This window comes from Eretmochelys imbricata, chromosome 2 (genome assembly GCF_965152235.1).
Source record: "Eretmochelys imbricata isolate rEreImb1 chromosome 2, rEreImb1.hap1, whole genome shotgun sequence".
NCBI classification, from domain to species: Eukaryota; Metazoa; Chordata; order Testudines; family Cheloniidae; genus Eretmochelys; species Eretmochelys imbricata.
The window spans coordinates 542,068-568,295 of NC_135573.1; the positions used below are offsets into that span (position 1 = coordinate 542,068).

Below are 26,228 nucleotides of genomic sequence, written 5' to 3' on the forward strand. Positions count from 1 at the left end.
AAGGGAGATCATGTCTTACTAATCTATTAGAGTTCTTTGACGGTGTCAACAAACATGTAGACAAGGGGGATCCAGTGGACATAGTGTACTTAGATGTCCAGAAAGCCTTTGACAAGGTCCCTCACCAAAGGCTCTTTCGTAAATTAAGTTGGCATGGAATAAGAGTAAAAATCCTTTCATGGATTGAGAACTGGTTAAAAGACAGGGAACAAAGGGTAGGAATAAATGGCAAATTTTCAGAATGGAGAGCGGTAACTAGTGGTGTTCCCCAAGGGTCAGTCCTAGGATCAATCCTATTCAACTTATTCATAAATGATCCGGAAAAAGGGGTAAACAGCGAGGTGGCAAAGTTTGCAGATGATACTAAACTGCTCAAGATAGTTAAGACCAAAGCAGACTGTGAAGAACTTCAAAAAGATCTCATAAAACTGAGTGATTGGGCAACAAAATGGCAAATGAAATTTAATGTGGATAAGTGTAAAGTAATGCACATTGGAAAAAATAACCCCAACTATACATACAATATGATGGAGGCTAATTTAGTGACAACTACTCAGGAGAAAGATCTTGGAGTCATCGTGGATAGTTCTCTGAAGATGTCCACGCAGTGTGCAGCGGCAGTCAAAAAAGCAAACAGGATGTTAGGAATCATTAAAAAAGAGATAGAGAATAAGTCAGAGAATATTTTATTGTCCATGGTACGCCCACATCTTGAATACTGTGTACAGATGTGGTCCCCTCATCTCAAAAGAGATATACTGGCATTAGTAAAGGTTCAGAGAAGGGCAACTAAAATGATGAGGGGTTTGGAACAGGTCCCATAGGAGGAGAGATTAAAGAGGCTAGCACTTTTCAGCTTGGAAAAGAGGAGACTAAGGTGGGATATGATAGAGGTATATAAAATTATGAGTGGTGTGGAGAAAGCGAATAAGGAAAAGTTATTTACTTGTTCCCATAATATAAGAACTAGGGGCCACCACATGAAATTAATGGGCAGCAAGTTTAAAACAAATAAAAGGAAGTTCTTCTTCACACAGCACAAAGTAACCCTGTGGAACTCCTTTCCTGAGGAGGTTGTGAAGGCTAGGACTATAACAGGGTTTAAAAGAGAACTGGATAAATTCATGGAGGTTAAGTCCATTAATGGCTATTGGCCAGAATGGATAAGGAATGGTGTCCCTAGACAACAGAATGGTGTCTGTTTGTCAGCGGGTGGAGATGGATGGCAGGAGAGAGATCACTTGATCATTACCTGTTAGGTTCACTCCCTCCGGGGCACCTGGCATTGGCCACTGTTGGTAGACAGGATACTGGGCTGGATGGACCTTTAGTCTGACCCAGTATGGCCAGTCTTATGTTCTTATGATAGAACTAATGGTCAGACTTTGATGGTCTTGGTGCAAAAGTCCAATATGTGATTGATGGAATCCTGCTCTGGAGTAACATCCTTCTGTGGGGACTAGATGAAAAGGCACTTTCTTGACCTGAGAGGAGGTTACAGGAACGCACTGCATTCTCAAGTTATTACATAACCAAATTCCTAAGAGATGGTACATGGACACACGGACCCCTTATAAGATAAGGATGGAATAACAGGATCATGGATGAGGATGTTTTGTTTGAACACTCCTGTACCAGGGCACAAAGTTCACTCAGCTTGAAGGAGTCGGCAAAGAGATCCTCTTTTTGGATGAGTGGTGTTACTCTTGCTTCTTATGAGTCTGTTTCCTACTCTCCTTGTGCCCCTCTTTGGAGGAGTCCTTAGCTCTAATCCTGTGAGTACCAGAGCGAGGAATCACTGTGCTCATAGGAGCCCTACTTGGTGACTCTGCCTGACATACAGGTGCTTCTGACAGGCCAGGATCAGACTGGGGCCTCACAGTACAATCCATTAGGAATCTCTGAAGCCTGTACTCATGGACTTGATGTGTTTGGCTTAGGAAGAATCAGCAAATGGTGCACTTAAAGGGAATGTGAGCTTCCCAAGGCAGTACAGGCACCTGAGGTGGTTGTCACTGACCGGGAAGGCTGGGGGCAGGAAATACAGTTCCTGAATCCTAGCATCTTGGGCATACTAGTCACCCCTTATGGGTGAGGGAAGAAAGGCACCCCAAGGCCTTAGCTACTTCCCCTTGAATACTGCGTGCAGATGTGGTTGCCCCATTTCAAAAAAGATATATTGGAATTGGAAAAGGTTCAGAAAAGGGCAACAAAAATGATTAGGGGTATAGAACGGCTTCCGTATGAGGAGCGATTAATAAGACTGGGACTTTTCAGCTTGGAAAAGAGGGGACTAAGGGGGGATATGATAGAGGTCTATAAAATCATGAGTGGTATAGAGAAAGTAAATAAGGAAGTTTAGAGTAGCAGTCATGTTAGTCTGTATCCACAAAAAGAACAGGAGTACTTGTGGCACCTTAGAGACTAACCAATTTATTAGAGCATAAGCTTTTGTGGGATACAGATGGCTATAAAAAAGTAGTGGAAGATAGATAAATTAGCTCCAGGCTAAACAAATCCCTGGTACCAGGATAAGTGAAATGGCAGCTGCTCCAGGTCAAGTAAGACACCTGAGGCCAATTAAGAACTTTCCAGAAGGCAGGGAGAACACTAGGTTGATTAGGACACATGAAGCCAATCAGGGCCGGCTGAAACTAGTTAAAAGCCTCCCAGTCAGTCAGGTGGGTGTGCATTTCAGGACCTGTGGGAGGAAGTTGCGCTGTTGGAGAGGCTGAGTAGTACACACCATATCAGGCACAAGGAAGAAGGCCTTGAGGTAAGGGTGAAGTGGAGCTTGAGGAAGTGGGGGCTGTTGTGGGGGAAGTAGCCCAGGGAATTGTACATGTCATGTTTCTGAAAGGTCAGCTACCATACCTGATACTGTTAGGGTCCCTAGGCTGGAGCCTGGAGTAGAGGGTGGGCCCGGGCTCCCCCCCGCCTTGCCCCCTGATTAATCACTGAGACTGGGAGACAACAGAGACTGTGCAAGGAAGGATAACTTCTCCTCACCTCCCTCGCTGGCTTATGATGAAAATGGCTCAGTAAACTGTGACCCTTCTCTCTAGAGAGAGAAGGGTTACGTGGAGGGTCACTGTGAGCCTCTGAGGCTAGCAAAATTCGCCAGGAAATGCGGGACCCACGGAGGCAAGGACAGAGCTTTGTCACAACTGGTGTCAGGAGTGGGAATTCATTCACAGAGTGGCGGAAGAAAAAGGTTTAAAAAAAAAAAGTGCACTGGGGTTTTGGATTTTTTTGTTTTGTTTTGGTTTGTTTGTTTGCTTTGTACCACAATGGAGGAGGTGGTAAGAGCTCTGGTACAAGCCACGGCAGCCCAGCAGGAGGCCATCCGGGTTCAGGCAATGGCACAACAGGAGTCTATGCGGCTACAGCAGGAAACCAATCAATTACTGATGAGCCAGGCGACCCAAGATCGTGCCCTCTTGAGAGAGGTGGTGGACCAGCTGAAGATCCTTACCACCCAGGCCCAGGGGTCCGACGGGACGCGAGCCCTGAGGGCCACTGGTTGTCTGCCAAAGATGACGTAAGGAGATGACGTAGAGGCATATCTCCTCTCATTCGAAAGGACTGCTCAGCGTGAGGCGTGGCCCCAGGAGCAGTGGGTCAGCATTCTCGTCTCTTTTTTGTGTGGAGAAGCCCAGAAGGCCGACTTTGACTTGCCTGCCACGGATGCCACTGACAATACCCGTCTGAAGGCAGAGATCCTAGCACGATCAGGGGTAACGGCAGCAGTAAAGGCCCAGAGGTTCCATGAGTGGAAATACCAGGAGAACAAACCCTGAGGTCTCAGCTATTCAACCTCATACACCTCGCGTGGAAGTGTTTACAGCCCGAGGCGTGCAGGCCAGAGGAGATTTTGGAGACCCTGGTCATAGACCATTACATGCGGGGACTGCCGCCAGATCTCCGCAAATGGGTAGGCCAGAACGATCCGTCCACATACAAGATGATCACACTGGTAGAAAGATGGATGACAGCCAGGGAACTGACCCAACCCCAACCCTGGAAGGTTGGGCAGCCAAACCCCCGGGGAGTCCTAGGTGGAAGAAGTGGGGGGCGAAAACCAGCGGGGACCCCAGAAGGAAGGGATTGGCCTGAGTGGGGGGAACCCCAGGACTAAACCCCCTAACCCCCAGGATAGGGGAGTGATTAAAAGCAATTATAGATGCTATGCATGTGGGGAGTGGGGACACATAGCAGCACAGGGTCCCAGCACCGAGGAGTCTATGCAATGTAATTGGGGGATTGGGAGGTCCCATGCTCCCTTATCCACCTTGCGGGGGTCGCATTAGCCCTGCATAATTACACCAGGCCAGTGAGGATAAATGGAGCTGAGACTACCGAGCTTGTGGACTCTGGGAGTTCTATCACCCTCATATCGGGTAAGCTGGTAAAAAGTAGTCAGCTGCTACAAGCCAAACGCGCAGCAATGACGTGCATGCATGGGACCATGAGCCATTACCCCACCATCCCAGTGGAGATAGAGGTTCAGGGAAACCCCATTGAGGTGACCATGGGTGTAGTTCCTAAACTCCCATATCCTGTAGTCATTGGGAGGGACTATCCAGGGTTTGATAATATACTCCCCCCGGAGAGTAGGAGGGAGGTGGGGACGCTGAGGACAGCGACTCGTCACTGCGGGAATGTCAACCCCCGACGTTCGCTGAGATTTCTCAGGATCTGTTCTCGGCCCCCCGAAAGACCCAGAAGACAAAAAAAGAGAGGAAGGCCATGAAGGCCTTGGGAACCCAGATCCTGACCCAGGGCCAGAAGACCTCCCTAGTAGGCTGATGGACGCAAGCAACCAACAGAGAAACTTGCACAACAGAAGGTGAGCCAGAGGCTGCCCCCAGCCATGACGGCGGCAAACTGTTGGAAGAAGCAGAAGCCGGCCTCTGGGAGCTTGGGCAGGTTAGTCCTAGGAGAAAGACTTTTGGGCGGGACCCAGGGGAGGACCCCAGATATGATAACGCCAGAAAGAGGTGGCTGAAATCAATGGGATACCTGTGGATGGGAAGGTCCGGGGTCCCGGACCTTACTTTATAGTGAAGAAAGATCTCCTGTACCACGTGGTGCAAGTGCAGGAGCAAGAGATACAAGAACTTCTGGTGCCACAAAAACATCAAAAACCCATATTGAGTCTTGCCCACAGTCACCTGTTTGGAGGACACCTAGGGGTAGAGAAAACCCAGGCACGGATCCTGCGGAGGTTCTTCTCGCCAGGAGTACATGAAGATGTCCGGCGATACTGCACTTCTTGTCCAGAGTGTCAGTTACATAGCCCTCGCCGGCACTTGCGGGCTCCTTTGATACCTCTTCCAATAATAGAGGTTCCTTTCGAACGGATAGCCATGGATCTGGTGGAGCCCCTAGAGAAGACAGCTCGGGGCCACCAACTTGTGCTTGTTGTACTGGACTATGCAACCCGGTACCCGGAAGCTGTTTCCCTGCGCAACACAGCTTCCAAGACAATAGCTAAGGAGCTAGTACAGATCTTTGCCCGGGTTGGGCTACCCAAGGAGATATTGACTGATCAAGGGACACCTTTCGTGTCCAAGTTGATGAAAGATCTCTGTTCATTGCTCTATGTACAAGCCCTATGGACCTCTGTACCACCCGCAAACAGATGGCCTTGTGGAAAGGTTCAATAGGACCCTCAAGGCCATGATCAGGGAAGGGGTGAGCCAGGATGGGAAAGATTGGGATACCCTATTGCCTTACTTCATATACGCCATCCAGGAGGTTCCACAGCCTCCACGGGTTTCTCTCCATTCGAACTACTATATGGGCGCCACCCTCAGGGCATATTGGATATAGCCAGAGAAGCCTGGGAAGAGGAGCCAAATCCCGGAAGGAACATAGTTGAGCATGTACTGCAGATGAGAGATCGGATAGCCCGAGTTACGCCCATTGTACGGGAACACTTGGAGAGAGCACAGGAGACCCAACGAACCCATTATAACCACCAAGCGAAGCTTCGACGGTTCCAACCAGGGGATCGGGTGATGGTACTGGTGCCCACAGCAGAAAGTAAACTGTTGGCCCAGTGGCAGGGACCCTACGAAGTAACCGAAGCCGTGGGAGAGGTGAACTATAAGGTGCAGCAGCCAGGCCGCCAGAAATTGGAGCAAATTTACCACATCAATCTTCTAAAACCTTGGCACGATTCAGAGGCATGCTTAGTCATGCAGGAGACCCTTTCCCAGGATGAAACTTACATGAGCAAGTGAGATCATCCGACTTGACGCCAATCCAAAAGATCGAGGCAGCTGACATGTCTCTTTCAAAGACGGCCTCCTCCTTTTGCTTTAAAGATGGCGCTGACATTTGAGAAATCCTAGACAAATTGGAGGATTGGGCCAAAAGAAATCTGATGAGGTTCAATCAAGAATCCAATGCACCGCTACAGACTAGGGACCGAAAGGCTAGGCAGCAGTTCTGCTGAGAAGGACCTAGGGGTGACAGTGGACGAGAAGCTGGATATGAGTCAACAGTGTGCCCTTGTTGCCAAGCAGGCCAATGGCCTTTTGGAGTGTATAAGAAGGGGCACCAGATCGAGGGACATGATTGTTCCCCTCTATTCAACATTGGTGAGGCCTCATCTGGAATACTGTGTCCAGTTTTGGGCCCCACACTACAAGAAGGATGTGGAGAAATTGGAGAGAGTCCAGCGAAGGGCAACAAAAGTGATTAGGGGTCTGAAACACATGACTTATGAGGAGAGGCTGAGGGAACTGGGATTGTTTAGTCTACGGAAGAGAAGAATGAGGGGGGATTTGATAGCTGCTTTCAACTACCTGAAAGGTGGATTCAAAGAGGATGGATCTAGACTATTCTCAGTGATAGCAGATGACAGGACAAGGTCTCAAGTTGCAGTGGGGGAGGTTTAGGTTGGATATTAGGAAAAATGTTTTCACTAGGAGGGTGGTGAAACACTGGAAAGCATTACCTAGGGAGGTGGTGGAATCCTCTTCCTTAGAAGTTTTTAAGGTCAGGCTTGACAAAGCCCTGGCTGGGATGATTTAGTGGGGATTGGTCCTGCTCTGGGCAGGAGGTTGGACTAGATGACCTCCAGAGGTCCCTTCCAACTCTGTTATTCTATGATTCTATGACATGATTAATCACAACCGAGATGTGTTCTCTACAAAACCAGGGCGGACGACTGAAACCTAGCACTATATTCACACAATCCCCGGAACCAAGATAACATTGAGACCCTACTGAATTCCAGCAGCCAAAAAAGAAGAAACCAAGGCCAAAGTAAAGAAAATGTTAGAATTAGGGGTTATTGAAGAATCTTACAGTCAGTAGTCCAGTCCAATTGTTCTAGTGCCTAAACCTGATGGTACCATGAGACTCGGTAATGACTTTCGCCGACTGAATGAAATATCCCAGTTTGATGCATACCCCATACCACGCATCGACGAACTGGTTGACCGACTGGGTAGTGCCCGATTCTTGACTACACTGGATCTGACAAAAGGGTACTGGCAGATTCCTCTGACCAAAGAAGCTAAAAAAAAGACAGCATTCTCCAACCCGGATGGGCTATTCCAGTACACCGTCCTCCCTTTTGGGCTACATGGGGGCCACAGCCACATTCCAGCGCCTCATGGATAAGCTGCTGCGCACCCATACTAGTTATGCAGCTTCATACCTAGATGATGTCATCATCCATATGCCAGACTGGGGAACCCACTTGGAGAAAGTTGAGGCAGTACTGCGCACCTTAAGGCGGGCTGGCCTCACTGCTAATCCCTCTAAATGTGCCATAGGGCTAGCAGAGGCTAGGTACCTGGGATATATTGTGGGAAGGGGCATAATGAAACCCCAAACAAATAAGCTAGAGGCAATTCAAAATTGGCCCCGGCTGACCCGAAAGAAGCAGATCCGTGTGCTCCTAGGCATGGTAGGCTACTACCAACGTTTTATTCCCCACTTCGCCACTAGGGCAAGTTCCCTAACAGACCTGGTGAAGGCCCGAGGTCCAGACATGGTAAAGTGGACCGACGCAGCAGAGGGGGCATTCACAGACCTTCGGACGGCCCTCTGTAATGACCCCATACTCACAGCCCTGGACTTTAACAGGGAATTTATTTTACAAACAGATGCTTCTGAGGTGGGGTTGGGGGCAGTTCTGTCGCAAATGGTGGGAGAAGAGGAACACCCCATCTTCCACCTAAGCAGAAAGCTTCTCCCAAGAGAACAGAAATACGCAGTAGTCGAAAGAAAATGCCTTGCTGTCAAATGGAGACACTGCATTATTACCTCTTAGGCCGGCGATTTACTCTTGTGACGGATCAGGCACCCCTCCAGTGGATGCAGCGGAATAAGGAAAAGAATGCAAGGGTCACCAGGTGGTTCTTATCCCTCCTACCATTCCAGTTCTGCATATGGCACAGGGCTGGATGCCACCATGGCAACGCTGATGGTTTGTCACAAGCATACTGCCTGGCGTCCCAAGTTGCCAAATCTACGGTGTTGAGTAGAGGGGGGGGATATGTGACGGGGCAAGGCCAGATGGCTACAGAAAAGTAGTGGGAGATAGATAAATTAGCTCCAGGCTAAACAAATCCCTGGTACCAGGATAAGTGAAATGGCAGCTGCTCCAAGTCAAGTAAGACATCTGGGGCCAATTAAGAACTTTCCAGAAGCAGGGAGAATGCTAGGTTGATTGGGACACCTGAAGCCAATCGGGGCTGGCTGAAACTAGTTAAAAGCCTCCCATTTAGTCAGGTGGGTGTGCATGTCAGGAGCTGTGGGAGGAAGTTGTGCTGTTGAAGAGGCTGAGTAGTACATACCATATCAGGCACAAGGAAGGAGGCCCTGAGGTAAGGGTGAAGTGGAGCTTGGGGAAATGAGGGCTGCTGTGGGGGGAGTAGCCCAGGGAATTGTACATGTCATGTTTCTAAAAGGTCAGCTACCATAGCTGATACTATTAGGGTCCCTGGGCTGGAGCCCAGAGTAGAGGGTGGGCCTGGGCTCCCCGCCCCCTTTTCCCCCTGATTAATCACTGAGACTGGGAGACAACAGAGACTGTGCAAGGAAGGATAACTTCTCCTCACCTCCCTCGCTGGCTTATGATGAAAATGGCTCAGTAGACTGTGACCCTTGTCTCTAGAGAGAGAAGGGTTACGTGGAGGGTCACAGTGAGCCTCTGAGGCTAGTGAAATCCACCAGGAAACGCAGGACCCACGGAGGCAAGGACAGAGCTTTGTCACAATATATACATACAGAGAGGGTGGAAGTTGCCATACAAACTGTAAGAGGCTAGTTAGTTAAGAGGAGCTATTATCAGCAGGAGAAAAAAACTTGTGTAGTGATAATCAAGATGGCCCATTTAGACAGTTGACAAGAAGGTGTTAGGATACTTAACATGGGGAAACAGAGTCATAGAATCATAGAATATCAGGGTTGGAAGGGACCCCTGAAGGTCATCTAGTCCAACCCCCTGCTCGAAGCAGGACCAATTCCCAGTTAAATCATCCCAGCCAGGGCTTTGTCAAGCCTGACCTTAAAAACCTCTAAGGAAGGAGATTCTACCACCTCCCCAGGTAACACATTCCAGTGTTTCACCACCCTCTTAGTGAAAAAGTTTTTCCTAATATCCAATCTAAACCTCCCCCACTGCAACTTGAGACCATTACTCCTCGTTCTGTCATCTGCTACCATTGAGAACAGTCTAGAGCCATCCTCTTTGGAACCATCTCTCAGGTAGTTGAAAGCAGCTATCAAATCCCCCCTCATTCTTCTCTTCTGCAGGCTAAACAATCCCAGCTCCCTCAGCCTCTCCTCATAAGTCATGTGTTCCAGACCCCTAATCATTTTTGTTGCCCTTCGCTGGACTCTCTCCAATTTTTCCACATCCTTCTTGTAGTGTGGGGCCCAAAACTGGACACAGTACTCCAGATGAGGCCTCACAAATGTCGAATAGAGGGGAACGATCACGTCCCTCGATCTGCTCGCTATGCCCCTACTTATACATCCCAAAATGCCATTAGCCTTCTTGGCAACAAGGGCACACTGCTGACTCATATCCAGCTTCTCGTCCACTGTCACCCCTAGGTCCTTTTCCGCAGAACTGCTGCCTAGCCATTCGGTCCCTAGTCTGTAGCGGTGCATTGGATTCTTCCATCCTAAGTGCAGGACCCTGCACTTATCCTTGTTGAACCTCATCAGATTTCTTTTGGCCCAATCCTCCAATTTGTCTAGGTCCTTCTGTATCCTATCCCTCCCCTCCAGCGTATCTACCACTCCTCCCAGTTTAGTATCATCCGCAAATTTGCTGAGAGTGCAATCCACACCATCCTCCAGATCATTTATGAAGATATTGAACAAAACCGGCCCCAGGACCGACCCTTGGGGCATTCCACTTGATACCGGCTGCCAACTAGACATGGAGCCATTGATCACTACCCGTTGAGCCCGACAATCTAGCCAGCTTTCTACCCACCTTATAGTGCATTCATCCAGCCCATACTTCCTTAACTTGCTGACAAGAATACTGTGGGAGACCGTGTCAAAAGCTTTGCTAAAGTCAAGAAACAATACATCCACTGCTTTCCCTTCATCCACAGAACCAGTAATCTCATCATAAAAGGCGATTAGATTAGTCAGGCATGACCTTCCCTTGGTGAATCCATGCTGGCTGTTCCTGATGACTTTCCTCTCATGCAAGTGCTTCAGGATTGATTCTTTGAGGACCTGCTCCATGATTTTTCCAGGGACTGAGGTGAGGCTGACTGGCCTGTAGTTCCCAGGATCCTCCTTCTTCCCTTTTTTAAAGATTGGCACTACATTAGCCTTTTTCCAGTCATCCGGGACTTCCCCCGTTCGCCACGAGTTTTCAAAGATAATGGCCAATGGCTCTGCAATCACAGCCGCCAATTCCTTCAGCACTCTCGGATGCAACTCGTCCGGCCCCATGGACTTGTGCACGTCCAGCTTTTCTAAATAGTCCCTAACCACCTCTATCTCCACAGAGGGCTGGCCATCTCTTCCCCATTTTGTGATGCCCAGCGCAGCAGTCTGGGAGCTGACCTTGTTAGTGAAAACAGAGGCAAAAAAAGCATTGAGTACATTAGCTTTTTCCACATCCTCTGTCACTAGGTTGCCTCCCTCATTCAGTAAGGGGCCCACACTTTCCTTGGCTTTCTTCTTGTTGCCAACATACCTGAAGAAACCCTTCTTGTTACTTTTAACATCTCTTGCTAGCTGCAGCTCCAGGTGCGATTTGGCCCTCCTAATTTCATTCCTACATGCCCGAGCAATATTTTTATACTCTTCCCTGGTCATATGTCCAACCTTCCACTTCTTGTAAGCTTCTTTTTTATGTTTAAGATCCGCTAGGATTTCACCATTAAGCCAAGCTGGTCGCCTGCCATATTTACCATTCTTTCGACTCATTGGGATGGTTTGTCCCTGTAACCTCAACAGGGATTCCTTGAAATACAGCCAGCTCTCCTGGACTCCTTTCCCCTTCAAGTTAGTCCCCCAGGGGATCCTGGCCATCCGTTCCCTGAGGGAGTCGAAGTCTGCTTTCCTGAAGTCCAGGGTCCGTATCCTGCTGCTTACCTTTCTTCCCTGCGTCAGGATCCTGAACTCAACCAACTCATGGTCACTGCCTCCCAGATTCCCATCCACTTTTGCTTCCCCCACTAATTCTACCCGGTTTGTGAGCAGCAGGTCAAGAAAAGCGCCCCCCTAGTTGGCTCCTCTAGCACTTGCACCAGGAAATTGTCCCCTACCCTTTCCAAAAACTTCCTGGATTGTCTATGCACCGCTGTATTGCTCTCCTAGCAGATATCAGGAAAATTAAAGTCACCCATGAGAATCAGGGCATGCGATCTAGTAGCTTCCGCGAGCTGCCGGAAGAAAGCCTCATCTACCTCATCCCCCTGGTCCGGTGGTCTACAGCAGACTCCCACCACTACATCACTCTTGTTGCACACACTTCTAAACTTAATCCAGAGACACTCAGGTTTTTCTACAGTTTCGTACCGGAGCTCTGAGCAGTCATACTGCTCCCTTACATACAGTGCTACTCCCCCACCTTTTCTGCCCTGCCTGTCTTTCCTGAACAGTTTATAACCATCCATGACAGTACTCCAGTCATGTGAGTTATCCCACCAAGACTCTGTTATTCCAATCACGTCATAGTTCCTTGACATCGCCAGGACCTCCAGTTCTCCCTGCTTGTTTCCAAGGCTTTGTGCTTTTGTATATAAGCACTTGAGATAACCTGTTGATCGCCCCTCATTCCCAGTATGAGGCAGGAGCCCTCCCCTCACAGACATTCCTGCCTGTGCTTCCTCCCGGTATCCCGCTTTCCCACTTACCTCAGGGCTTTGGTCTCCTTCCCCCAGTGAACCTAGTTTAAAGCCCTCCTCACTAGGTTAGCCAGCCTGCTGGCAAAGATGCTCTTCCCTCTCTTCGTAAGATGGAGCCCGTCTCTGCCCAGCACTCCTCCTTCATGGAACACCATCCCATGGTCAAAGAATCCAAAGCCTTCTCTCCGACACCACCTGCGTAGCCATTCGTTGACTTCCACGATTCGACGGTCCCTACCCAGGCCTTTTCCTTCCACGGGGAGGATGGACGAGAACACCACTTGCGCCTCCAACTCCTTTATTCTTCTTCCCAGAGCCACGTAGTCCGCAGTGATCCGCTCAAGGTCATTCTTGGCAGTATCATTGCTGCCCACGTGGAGAAGCAGGAAGGGGTAGCGATCCGAGGGCTTGATGAGTCTCGGCAGTCTCTCCGTCACATCGCAAATCTTAGCCCCTGGCAAGCAGCAGACTTCTCGGTTTTCCCGGTCAGGGCGGCAGATAGATGACTCAGTCCCCCTGAGTCAATACGTGTAATGAGCCAGCCACTTCCAGTCTCTATTCACACCCAAGTTCATGGTATCTAGTTTGCATATGAATTCAAGCTCAGCAGTTGCTGCAAACTAGATACCATGAACTTGGGTGTGAATAGAGACCGGAAGTGGCTGGCTCATTACACATATTGACTCTGTTTCCCCATGTTAAATATCCTCACACCTTCTTGTCAACTGTCTAAATGGGCCATCTTGATTATCACTACACAAGTTTTTTTCTCCTACTGATAACAACTCATCTTAATTAATTAGCCTCTTACAGTTTGTATGGCAACTTCCACCTTCTCTGTATGTATGTATTGTGAGAAAGCTCTGTCCTAGCCTCCGTGGGTCCCGTGTTTCCTGGCGGATTTCGCTAGCCTCAGAGGCTATATATATATATATATATATATCATAGAATCATAGAATATCAGGGTTGGAAGGGACGTCAGGAGGTCATCTAGTCCAACCCCCTACTCAAAGCAGGACCAATCCCCAATTAAATCATCCCAGCCCGGGCTTTGTCAAGCCTGACCTTAAAAACTTCTAAGGAAGGAGATTCTACCACCTCCCTAGGTAACGCATTCCAGTGTTTTACCACCCTCCTAGTGAAAAAGTTTTTCCTAATATCCAACCTAAACCTCCCCCACTGCAACTTGAGACCATTACTCCTTGTCCTGTCATCTTCTACCACTGAGAATAGTCTAGAACCATCCTCTTTGGAACCATCTCTCAGGTAGTTGAAAGCAGCTATCAAATCCCCCCTCATTCTTCTCTTCTGCAGACTAAACAATCCCAGTTCCCTCAGCCTCTCCTCATAAGTCATGTGTTTCAGACCCCTAATCATTTTTGTTGCCCTTCGCCGGACTCTCTCCAATTTCTCCACATCCTTCTTGTAGTGTGGGGCCCAAAACTGGACACAGTACTCCAGATGAGGCCTCACCAATGTCAAATAGAGGGGAACGATCACGTCCCTCAATCTGCTGGCTATGCCCCTACTTATACATCCCAAAATGCCATTGGCCTTCTTGGCAACAAGGGCACACTGTTGACTCATATCCAGCTTCTCGTCCACTGTCACCCCTAGGTCCTTTTCTGCAGAACTGCTGCCGAGCCATTCTGTCCCTAGTCTGTAGCGGTGCATTGGATTCTTCCGTCCTAAGTGCAGGACCCTGCACTTATCCTTGTTGAACCTCATCAGATTTCTTTTGGCCCAATCCTCCAATTTGTCTAGGTCCTTCTATATCCTAACCCTACCTGCCACCGTATCTACCACTCCTCCTAGTTTAGTATCATCCGCAAATTTGCTGAGAGTGCAATCCACACCATCCTCCAGATCATTAATGAAGATATTGAACAAAACCGGCCCCAGGACCGACCCTTGGGGCACTCCACTTGATACCGGCTGCCAACTAGACATGGAGCCATTGATCACTACCCGTTGAGCCCGACAATCTAGCCAACTTTCTACCCACCTTTAGTGCATTCATCCAGCCCATACTTCTTTAACTTGCTGACAAGAATACTGTGGGAGACCATGTCAAAAGCTTTGCTAAAGTCAAGAAACAATACATCCACTGCTTTTCCTTCATCCACAGAACCCGTAATCTCATCATAGAAGGCGATTAGATTAATCAGGCATGACTTTTCCTTGGTGAATCCATGCTGACTGTTCCTGATCACTTTCCTCTCGTGTAAGTGCTTCAGGATTGATTCCTTGAGGACCTGCTCCATGATTTTTCCGGGGACTGAGGTGAGGCTGACTGGCCTGTAGTTCTCAGAATCCTCCTTCTTCTCTTTTTTAAAGATTGGCACTACATTAGCCTTTTTCCAGTCGTCCGGGACTTCCCCCAATTGCCATGAGTTTTAAAGATAATGGCCAATGGCTCTGCAATCACAGCCGCCAACTCCTTTAGCACTCTCGGATGCAACGCATATATATATATTCTTACTATATGTTCCATTCTATGCATCCGATGAAGTAGGCTGTAGCCCAGGAAAGTTTATGCTCTTATAAATTTGTTAGTCTCTAAGGTGCCACAAGTACTCCTGTTCTTTTTGTAAATAAGGAAGTGTTATTTACTCCTTCTCATAATACAAGAACAAGGGGACACCAAATGAAATTAATAGGTAGCAGGTTTAAAACAAACACAAGAAAGTATTTTTTCATGCAACTCACTGTCAACCTCTGGAACTCCTTGCCAGAAGGTGTTGTGAAGGCCAATACTATAACAGGGTTCGAAAGGGAGCTAGATAGATTCATGGAAGATAGGTCCATCAATGGCTTTTAGCCAGGATGGGCAGGGATGGTGTCCCTAGCCCCTGTTTGCCAGAAGCCTGGATTGGGTGACAGGGCATGGATCACTTGATGATAACCTGTCTGTTCATTCCCTTTGAGGCACCTGCCATTGGCCACTGTCAGAGAACAGGATACTGGGCTTGATGGACCTTTGGTCTGACCCAGTATGGCTGTTCCTATGTTCTTATGTTCGCTATACATATCTAACTATAAAACTGACTAAAAACTAAAATAGTGTACAAATTATTTACAGTTTGATGATGAAGAAGCTAGCTATTGCTGCACATACTGAAGAGGTTCCATCTCAGGCCATGGGTAGTAGAAAGGAACTGGAAAGGCGATCGGTCTGCACTGTCCCTTATATCCTTGGTTCAGAGCACAAGGAAGGGAAGGCTACAGGCCTGGACCAGCGGAAACTGCAAACAAAAATCTTCTGGTCTCAGGTGTATGAAGTGTGTGCACTCCCACACTGGAATACTCATAAGGACATCTCTTGAAGAACAAACAAGATTCCTTCTCATTAAGAAGAAAAGGAACACTATCGAAACCAAACTAACACTAACCAGTAACTGCTAAGAACATGTCTATTTTCAACTATTTACAAAACAATGGATAAACCACAGTGAGCAGAGATGCTCTGAAACTGTGATGAGACAGAACAGGGGTTGCCCCACACTTTATGCCCTTTGTTGGGGGCATGACGACACTTCGGGCACAGGTACGTCCCCCCATGGACATTCCTGCCCAAAGGAATCTGATCTTGAGTGTACTGGGTGCATGTGCACCAGCAGTAGAGTATATAGGGGTAAGTGCTTAAAGAAAAACATCTCTGTACAGTGGGCTGCTGCTGAAGTCCTGGTGCACAGTGAACGGGCTGGAGACTATTCTAATGCTGTTGAATAAATTGATGGGATAGCTTGCTTTTACACACTGCACCCCACGCTGATCATCATATCCAAGAAAGGAACCATCAGAAATCAAAGGGGCTCAAAATGGATGTAGGGAATGACTGGAGGCCTGGAAGAACTCTCATAAGAAGGGATTTTGAAACGATTAGGGCTATTTACCTGACAAAGGAGATGACTAATAGGAGCCATGACTGAAAGACACAAAATAACGACTGGCATAGAGAAGGGTTTCATAGATTTTCAAGGTCAGAGGGGACCACTGTGATACTAGGCTGACCTTCTGCATAACACAGGCCATAGAACTCCCCCAGAATAATTCCTACAACTCATCTTTTAGAAAAGCAGCCAATCTTAATTTAAAAATTGTCAGTAATGGAGAACCCACCACGACCCTTGGTAAATTGTTCCATGGATTAGTTACCCTCACTGTTAAAAATTTATGCCTTATTTCCAGTCTGAATTTGTCTAGCTTCAACTTCCAGTCATTGTATCATCTTAGACCTTTCTCTGCTAGGTTAAAGAGCCCATTATTAAACAAATGTCCCCCAGGTAAATACTTATAGACTGTAAGCAAGTCATCCTTTAATCTTTATGTTAAATTAAAGAGATTAAGCTCTTTGCAACTATCACTATAAGGCATGTTTTGTAATCTTTTAAACATTCTTGTAGCTCTTCTCTGAGTGCTCTTCAGTATATCAACACCTTTCTTGAATTGTGGGCACCAGAACTGGACACAGGATTCCAGCAGTGGTCACACCAGTGCCAAATACAGAGGTAAAATAACCTCTCTACTCCTATTCGAGATTTCCCTGTTTATGGATCTAAGGATCACATTAGCTCTTTTGGCCACAGCATCACACTGGGAGGTCATGTTCAGCTGATTATCCACCACAATCCCCAAGCCTCATTCAGAGTCACTGCTTCCCAGGATAGAGTCCGCCTTCCTATAAATATGGTCTACATTCTTGTTCCTCAATGTAAACATTTACATTTAGCCACATTAAAATGCATATTGTATGCTTGTGTCCAGTTTACCAGTAAATCCATATGGTTCTGAGTCAAGGATCTGTCCTCTCCATTATTTACCACTCCCCCAATATTTGTGTCATCTGCAAACTTTATCAGTGATGATTTTTTGTTTCCTCCAAGTCACTGATAATAAAAACGTTAAATAGCCTAAAGACAAGAATCAATCCCTGCTCAATGACAATTCCCCAGTTACATTTTGAGACCTATCAGTTAGCAGTTTTTAATCTATGTAATGTGTGCCATGGTAATTTTATATCATTCTAGTTTTGTAATCAAAACACAGAGAGTTGGCCTCCTGTTCCACCCTCCCATACTGAAACCTTCTTGCCCTTGAGGTACCCCCTGCCCTTCCCCAAACTGTCAGCCCTGTGTGTGAGGGACTCACCTGCTGGCTGCTCGGTGAGTAAGAGGCATCCCGCCTGGAGCTCCCAGGCTCACACTCGCCTGCTGGAGCCTGAAAAACACAGACAAAACTATGCAGTTACTGCACAGCTGCAGCTCCTGTGCATCTGACCTGGCCCTGGGCCCAGGAGCAGGGGCCATGCAGCAGGGGAGCAGAGCTGGCAACTGGACTGGTGCCAGGAGCAGCCACCACACAGTCGGGGAGCAGAACCAGCACTGGACCCAGGAACAGCTGCCACACAGCAGGAAAGCACAGCCAGCATGGGGAACAAGAGAGCAGCGCTACCCCAAGCTCCATGCCCAGCTGCTGGGGCAAGGCTGCCTCCCCTGCCTGAATCAAAGCCCTAAAATAGCCTCTATTCATCCCATAACTCAGTTAGAGGCCTCAGCTCCTCTCCAGCAAATGATAAAGGCCATAGTGCAGACAATTCCTCCTGTCCCAGGGCCCCTTCTGAGTCTCTGCTGCTTGGAGAAGAGGGAGATGACACGTCTCCCTCTCACTGACCAGCAACAAGAAAGCAAAAGATCCAAAGAGATGGGGAAGGGGGAGAGCCTTGAACCTTCCTCACTCTCTCTGTCTTAGACTTGGTCTGCGCTACGAAATGAGGTAGATACAACTATGGCGCTCAGGAGCGTGAAAAATCCTCCTGAGTGATGCAGCGAAACTGACCTAACCCCCAGAGTAGACAGCGCTCGGTCAGCGGGAGAATTCTGCAGTGGTGCCTCTTGGGGAGGAGGAGGAGTACCGACACGGATGGGAGACCCCTCCTGTCAGCAATTGTAGCGTCTACACACAAGTGCTACAGAGAAACCGCTGCACCGTTTTAAGCGTAGACAAGATCTTACGCCCTTATACGGCCCCCACTGCAATTGACTTTTAAACAACTTTGTATTCGTGGATAATCTAGGCACTATACCCAGATGTATAGACACTCTCTTCTTAACCTTGTATTATATAATTTTTTAACATTCGCTTTAATAAATTTTTAAAATCTGAGCATCTTCCAGTCTTCCATGTATTTATCCTCCCAAAACCTCTGTGGGGTAGGAAGGTGCATTATTATCCCCATTTCACGGATGGGAACTGAGGCATAGAGGGCTGGATTCACAAAGCTATTAGCTGCCTAAAGATGCAGATAGCCTAGTGGGATTTACAGCCGTGCCCAAGTGCTTAGCTCACGGAATTCCTGTACACTCCACTAGGCACCTATCTCTGGCTCCAGACAACTAGATACCTTTGCAAACCTGGCCAGCTGACTTGCCCAAACTCTGTGGCAAAGCCAGGAATTAAACCCAGGTCTCAAGTGTCATGCTAGCCCCCAAATCAGTCGATCAGCCTTCTTCTCTGTTTCTCTTCCTATTCTGCCCTTTGGGGCAAACCACGCGGGACATGGCGGTGCAGCTGCAATGGTCTTTTCATCATTGTAGCCTAGGTCCTCAAACAAAGGATTTGTCCTACACAGAGCAGAGTAAACCTGAGAGTTCATGTTCCAGCCCCAGTTGTGAAATCGGGGACTTTGTCAAGGCCAGCAGCAGAGCTCTGGGGAACTGGCTGTGCGTGCCTAGAGATAGGACCTGTGCTGCATACTGTCCTAGCGAGCTGGGCTGTCTTCAATGTACAGATGTACAGAAAGGACTCGGGTTTGGACAACGCCAAGTACGTGAATGTGACACCGACACAGGACAAAAGGCTCCATTCTTTGCCACTCCCTGCTGTGACCACACCACAGACAGACAGGAGCACAAGGGCATGGCCACCCTCCAACCATGCGGTCAGTAACACTTCCAGAGAAATGGCGCTCTGGGGGCACTGTCATGCAAACCCCTCTGATACTGATCACCCTCCCCCAGTGCAGACTGGGGCACGGGGTGCTGCCACCCCCACCCTGTGTCACTGACCCTCCCAGCACAGACAGGGGCACAGGGGCACTCCCACCCCCACCCCATGCCATTGCTACCCCCAGCCCGTGTCACTGACCGCCCCAGCACAGACAGGGGGACAGGGGCACTCCCACCCCCACCCCGTGACACTGACCCCCCAGCACAGACAGGGGGACAGGGGCACTCCCACCCCCACCCCGTGTCACTGACCCCCCAGCACAGACAGGGGGACAGGGGCACTCCCACCCCCACCTCGTGACACTGACCCCCCAGCACAGACAGGGGCACAGGGGCACTCCCACCCCCACCCCGTGTCACTGACGCTCCCAGCACAGACAGGGGGACAGGGGCACTCCCACCCCCACCCCATGCCATTGCTACCCCCAGCCTGTGTCACTGACCACCCCAGCACAGACAGGTGCACAGGGGCACTCCCACCCCCACCCCGTGTCACTGACCCCCCCCCAGCACAGACTGGGGCACAGGGGCACTCCCACCCCCACCCCATGACACTGAGCCCCCAGCACAGACAGGGGGACAGGGGCACTCCCACCCCCACCCCGTGACACTGACCCCCCAGCACAGACAGGGGCACAGGGGCAGGGGCACTCCCACCCCCACCCCGTGACACTGACCCCCCAGCACAGACAGGGGGACAGGGGCACTCCCACCCCACCCCCAGTGTCATTGACCCTCCCCCCACCCAGCACAGGCTGGGCTCATTCATTGTGTACTAGTTGTCTGGTGGTGGGGCACGTCAGTGACCCCAGCACTGATCCCTGCTATGGGAATGACAAGCTCACACACACAGCAATGTGGGAGGCCCTCAGGAGTCCAGTGCGACACAACACACATGGCACACGACATTGCTGTATGTTAGGTGGGGTTAGCCTCCGAACAGGCCTTGTGCTACCAGCATCCAGGGGCAGGGCATGCTCACTGATTTAGTAGGACACTGGTGGGCTTTAGTTGATGTGACTGCATGCTACACACAAGATGCTGCAGGACTGCTTGCCTTGGAGTAAAGGTTGGTCTTCAGAACTCCCCCCTGGCCATAGCCAAGGGGAGGGCCCCCCAGACAGGCCTTGCCTGCTGCCTTCCCCCTTCGATTAGCCACCACAAAGGGGTTCTCACTGAAGAGGATTGGTTGGGAGTCGACCATACTCTCTTGCTCTGGCTCCTGTGGCTTTGGCAGCTGGTTCTGGGTTAGGGGGCAGCCCACAGGCCCCGGCATGTGTAGCAGGACCAGCGCTGCCCTTTCTGTGTGCTTGCCAGGTGATGCTGGGTCCTGGGGCGGGCTAGTTACACTGCGGCTCAGGCCTGCGATTGGGTCAGGGTCTGAATTCTGGCTGTCCAGAGCCACTGGCAGAGGCAGCAGAGCGCAGTCACTCTCCATTCCAGGGCTGGCTCGATCACACTGAACGAGCTGAGAGGGAAACAAAAGGGTCAGAAACAGAAAGAAAGAACAGCTAGCGTAAGGGAGAGGAGGCAGCAAACATGGTGCCAGTCACTGCCACCACTGCTCCTAGACAACGGGGACAGGAGAGCTCCCACACACAACGCCCATCTCCACAGCTCCCTGGCTCTGCACTAGGGGAATCACAATGCTGAACAGCCTCACGTGCAATGGAGGTGCGCAAAACTCTCCTGCCTCCTGGCAAGGCCTTACCTATGGGATCCCATGAGCTGCCTCCAAGAGGACAGCTTCTTGCTCTGTCTGCATATACGGGAGTGCACAAAATAAGCACATCCCTGTCACATGCCACTTGGATACTTTCTGTACATACTAAGCCCACACTTCCAGCCAGAGACACACACTGAGCCTGCATACACCCACATACACCTCCAGCTCACACTCCACCCGTGCTCCAGAGCATTAAACAGGAAAGGCTCCTGGGAAGAACATGGAAGGAAATAGCCAGGGCACCATCCACCCGCTCATTGTCACTGCACAGGCACAGACTAAAGCCTTCCACCGCACTACAGTGCACACAAAAGCAGCTCACTGTCCCTGTAGGGGCTAACACCACCCACCTCACTACAGCACAATAGGAGAGCAGCTCACTGTCCCTGTAGGGGCTAACACCACCCACCTCACTACAGCACAATAGGAGAGCAGCTCACTGTCCCTGTAGGGGCTAACACCACCCACCTCACTACAGCACAATAGGAGAGCAGCTCACTGTCCCTGTAGGGGCTAACACCACCCACCTCACTACAGCACAATAGGAGAGCAGCTCACTGTCCCTGTAGGGGCTAACACCACCCACCTCACTACAGCACAATAGGAGAGCAGCTCACTGTCCCTGCACTCACTATCTATCATGCACACGAAAGCAGCTCACCATCACCACATTGCCTAATGCCACCCACCTCACTACAATGCACATGAAAGCAGCTCACCATCGTCACACAGGCTAACCACCCACCTCACTACAGTGCACACAAAAGCATCTCACTGTCACCACACAAATTCTTCCCCATCAAAAGGCAGCACAAACATCTCTGGACCCACCATTGTGTCGGCTGTAATGCGGCATTAAAAGGTTGAAGGAAGTCTTGCTCCATCAAGGCCGCAGCTTTCCCCTAGGCTCCATTCACCCTCTCCACAGTGGTTTTACTGGAAGAAGCACTGACCTTTCCTCCTCTAACACTGCAGAGGCCAGACTTTCAGTGGCAGTCTCCTGGTGCGCAGCCAGAGCCCTCTCCAGAGAAGCAGAGACAGTCAGAGCCCAGCACTCCAACCTCCTCCATCCAGAAACAGACTAAAGAGCTGTGAGACCCTTTCTGCTCCAATCACGTTCTGCGGCCCGAGTCAGGGTGACACTTACAAAAATAGCCCTCCAGGGTGGGGTAGGTGTGTGACTGTAATGGCAGCTGGGAAGCTGAATTCATGCAGAAATTCCTGGCGCTCTCCTGCTCCAACCCCCAGCCTTCCCCATCCCATGCTAAGGCAGCAAAGGGGAGAGTGACGGCTCGTATCAGGTTTCCACAGACACTGAGGTCTGGGTGACACTTATAAAGAGAAAATCATACACCCAACTGTCATAGTGATGCCAGAAAAAACTCTGTGCAGATGAAGTTATAACAGCAAAACAGCCCTTTTGCTGGGATAGCTTATTTCGTTTGGGAAGCTGGTATAAGCTACACGGGCAAAAGAATGCTGTTGTCTGTCTGATCTGCATCTCTATGAGGAGGTTTGCCAGTCTAGCTACAGGCAAACCCTTCCTAGTGTAGCCAATGCCTGCCACACCATGCTCCTCCCTGCTTGTTTCTCTAACATTGGGAGAAACCCAGAAACGCTACCGGAGCAGAGACCCCGGGGTGTGGGAGAGTGTAGATCCCACTAGTCCCACACCAGTCTGTCTTGCTCACATAGGGGGAAGGAGAGCACTGTCCCTCTCAGGCATTGTGGGGAAGGGAAGGCGAATGCAGCTCTGCTGAATCTGGAAAGTGAGAAGTGCACTGACCCATAGGATGCCTCAGAAAACTCCCTGCTTTGGCTCATCCACACTGCTAGCTCCTGAGCCCCTCCAGCTCTCAGTCTGATCTCCAGGGCTGCTGCAGTGCATTCCGGGGACAGACTCCCAGCTTCCACCTCGTCTCCCTCTCACTGGATTATTTTTACTGGCTAAGCACAGCTCCTATTTTTGGCAACTGAGGATCTGTTAACATTGTACCATTGACCCGGTCTTGTCCCCCAAGAAATGGGCTCCTGTCCAATGCAGTGAGCTGTAGCTCATGAAAGCTTATGCTCAAATAAATTGGTTAGTCTCTAAGCTGCCACAAGTCCTCCTTTTCTTTTTGCTCCTGTCCTAGCATAGGGAGATAGGGAATACATGCCCCCCAGAGCAGATACAGGGCTAATGCAGTCATAGTCTGCCCTGGTCCACCACTTTGGCCCAGAACAGGAACCCTAATCCTCTTCTGCTAGCACAGTCAGGCTCTGGAATCTAACAGGCAGAACAAGATCCAATGGCTGGAAGCAGAAGCCAGATAAATTTACGCTAGAAATAAAATGCAGATTTTTAACAATGAAGGTATTTAATCATTGGAATAATTTACTTAGGACTATGGTCGATTCGCCATTCCTTGGAGTCTATAAATCAAGGTCTTTCTAAAAGATCTGCTCTGCCTCAACCCAGAGTTATGGGCTTGATGCAGGTGTCACTGGGTGAGGCCAACCTGGATTAACACTGGAGCTTTAGAGGCTACAGCCTGGGGCCTCAGATTTTGAGGGGTCCCTGTGACGAAGTGTGAAAGTTCTTAATGTTTTCTCTGAACATGGTATGTGCCTCAGTTTCCCCTATGTATTGCTTAAGTATCTGGGTGGTGGAATAAGAGTGTGTGATCATTGCAGAGACCCCTAGAGAGTAGGTGTGAGTACTATCAGCACAGAGAGTAACCTAGCAACTGATAAATAAATGAAATAATAAATAAATGAATAAAGAAAGAATAAATGGACACAAATCAAACGTCAAGAATTATAACATTTAAAAACCAGTCGGAGAACACTTCAATCTCCCTGGTCACTCGATTACAGACCTAAAAGTCGCAATATTACAACAAAAAAACTTCAGAAACAGACTCCAATGAGAGACTGCTGAATTGGAATTAATTTGCAAACTGGACACCGTTAAATTAGGCTTGAATAAAGACTGGGAGTGGATGTATCATTACACAAAGTAAAACTATTTCCCCATGTTTATTTTCCCCCCCTACTGTTCCTCACATGTTCTTATCAACTGCTGTAAATGACCCATCTTGATTATCACTACAAAAGGTTGTTTGTTTTTTTTCTCCTGCTGATAATAGCTCACCTTAACTGATCAGTCTCGTCATAGTGTGCATGGTAACACCCATTGTTTCATGTTCTCTGTGTATATATCTATCTATCTATCTATCTATCTTCCTACTGTATTTTCCACTGCATGCATCCGATGAAGTGGGCTGTAGCCCACGAAAGCTTATGCTCAAATAAATTTGTTAGTCTCTAAGGTGCCACAAGTACCCCTGTTCTTTTTGCAGATACAGACTAACATGGCTGCTACTCTGAAACCTAGCAACTGATAGTCGCAGCCCCATCCTCCTCTGCAAGGTGCTGGGAGCAAAGAGATCAGGTGACCTTTTGCAGGGAAAGGGACAAAGGACAGAGGAAGGGCTGGGGGGGGGGTCGGGTCTAGAGGATGGGCTGGTGGAAACTGGTCAGTTTCCTGTTTTGATACTCGGAGGGGAAGTCCAGGGCACCAGGCCCTGGATCCCCCAAGATGGACTTCGCTGTTCCCGATTTCTGTGGTAACAAGCTCTGTTCTACGCTGTGTTCCTGTCAACTAATAAACCTTCTGTGTTACACGTGGGCTGAGAGTCACTGCTGCCTGAAAAGTTGGGGGGCAAGGCCCTTTGGGGGTGTACAAGGCTTCCCCAGGTGTCCCATCCAGGGGGACTCACTGTGGGGAGCTCACAAGGTGAACAGGGGGCTAATCGCTCCGAGGTCAGACCTAGGAAGCGCAGAAGCCAAAAAAGGCTTCTTGCCATGGTGCAAGGGTACCCTGTGGGGAGTCACACTGCACCAGAGTCCTGCCTGGCTTCTCTCAAAGCAGTTCCAGAGCATCCAGCCTGGGACCCCCATGACACTCCCTAATATATATATAATTTGTATAGGTGATTAGATAATTAAAGCCATAGCATCACGATGTGTATTACGACCAGTTATGTGCCAAAATCCAAATGGTTTTGTTTGTTTTAACTTTCACTCAGCTCTATAACGGGTCCATCACGCTTAAAAACAGGAACTAAAATAACCAAGGGAATTTAACAAAAGAGTGTTTAGCATTGGGCATGGGTAGTGATAAAGCACGAAAGATAATGAATATGCAAAAAGGGGTTCCCAAAACAATAACAGCCCTGGGCCCCCTTCACACTTAATCTGGCCCTGGGTGAGAGGGTCACTCGGTGTTATGCAAGAGGTTTCAGTACATGATCATACTGGTCCCTTCTAGTCTTAAAAATCTCAGAATCAATGAATCTATGAAAGAGCCAAGCTCATCGCCCATGAACTCCACTGCACTGGGTACTATACAGACACGACTCAGACAGAGGGATCACAAATAGTTCTAGCAAACAGTGGACCAGAAACAACTCTGTGCACAATTTGGAGTTGACTCATTCAAGGCTGGCTTTTAAAAGGTGTAACGTACAAATACAAAACATGTTACTTGCAGTAAATCCCTGATATCAACCCACACAGAGGGGCCTATACATAGCAGAATAGACTGACACACCCTGGGCTTAAATTCTTGCCCCTTCTCTGGGGTGCTCCCAAGAGAAATCCCATTCAGGACCCAGAGCAGAGCCCTGTAGCAGCACCATGCCTTCCATCACTTCCACCTCTGCTCGGGCATGTGAGAAACAATGAGTTTCCAAGGGGAACTGGGCCTTCCCTCTTCATTGCCCCTCCAGATGGGCCTCATTCCTCAGAGATGTGTTCAGCTAGACAGGCACAGACACTCCAGATGGCACTGACTTTCTCTCAGTCATGCTCCTGCAGTAAAATCCACCCTTCTCAAACTGGCTAAAAGGCTCTCTCAGACCCAGCTGGAATTAATGGCAATGAGACTAACACAGCCAGGAGTAAATGAGGCTATATAGGCTGAGCCAGGGCTCAGGCTGCATCTAAAATGAGACAGACCAGAGGACAGATACAGCTTGATTAGACAGAAAGGTGACCAGCTGGAAGAATCAGACATACAGCAAGAACTGGGAGCTAATGCTGCTGTGGGAACAAGGAAACAGAAATAGTCACCTTCATTAAACTTGACTGTCAGGCTGCAAA

General features: G+C 49.1%; 1 protein-coding gene across 18 annotated transcripts in view; it reads right to left on the bottom strand.

Annotated features, from left to right (window-relative positions):
• The window catches only part of SCRIB (scribble planar cell polarity protein), a 238,448-nt gene that overhangs the window by 85,870 nt on the left and 126,350 nt on the right, over positions 1 to 26,228 (bottom strand). For 15 of the 18 annotated variants that reach the window (XM_077809562.1, XM_077809575.1, XM_077809561.1 and 12 more), the window contains one exon: positions 17,499 to 17,567. The exons of the other annotated variants lie outside the window; for them this stretch is intronic. In XM_077809562.1, coding sequence (XP_077665688.1) covers positions 17,499 to 17,567 — 69 coding nt within the window. The remainder of the gene's footprint in view (positions 1 to 17,498; positions 17,568 to 26,228) is intronic. 18 annotated transcript variants of the gene reach the window in all.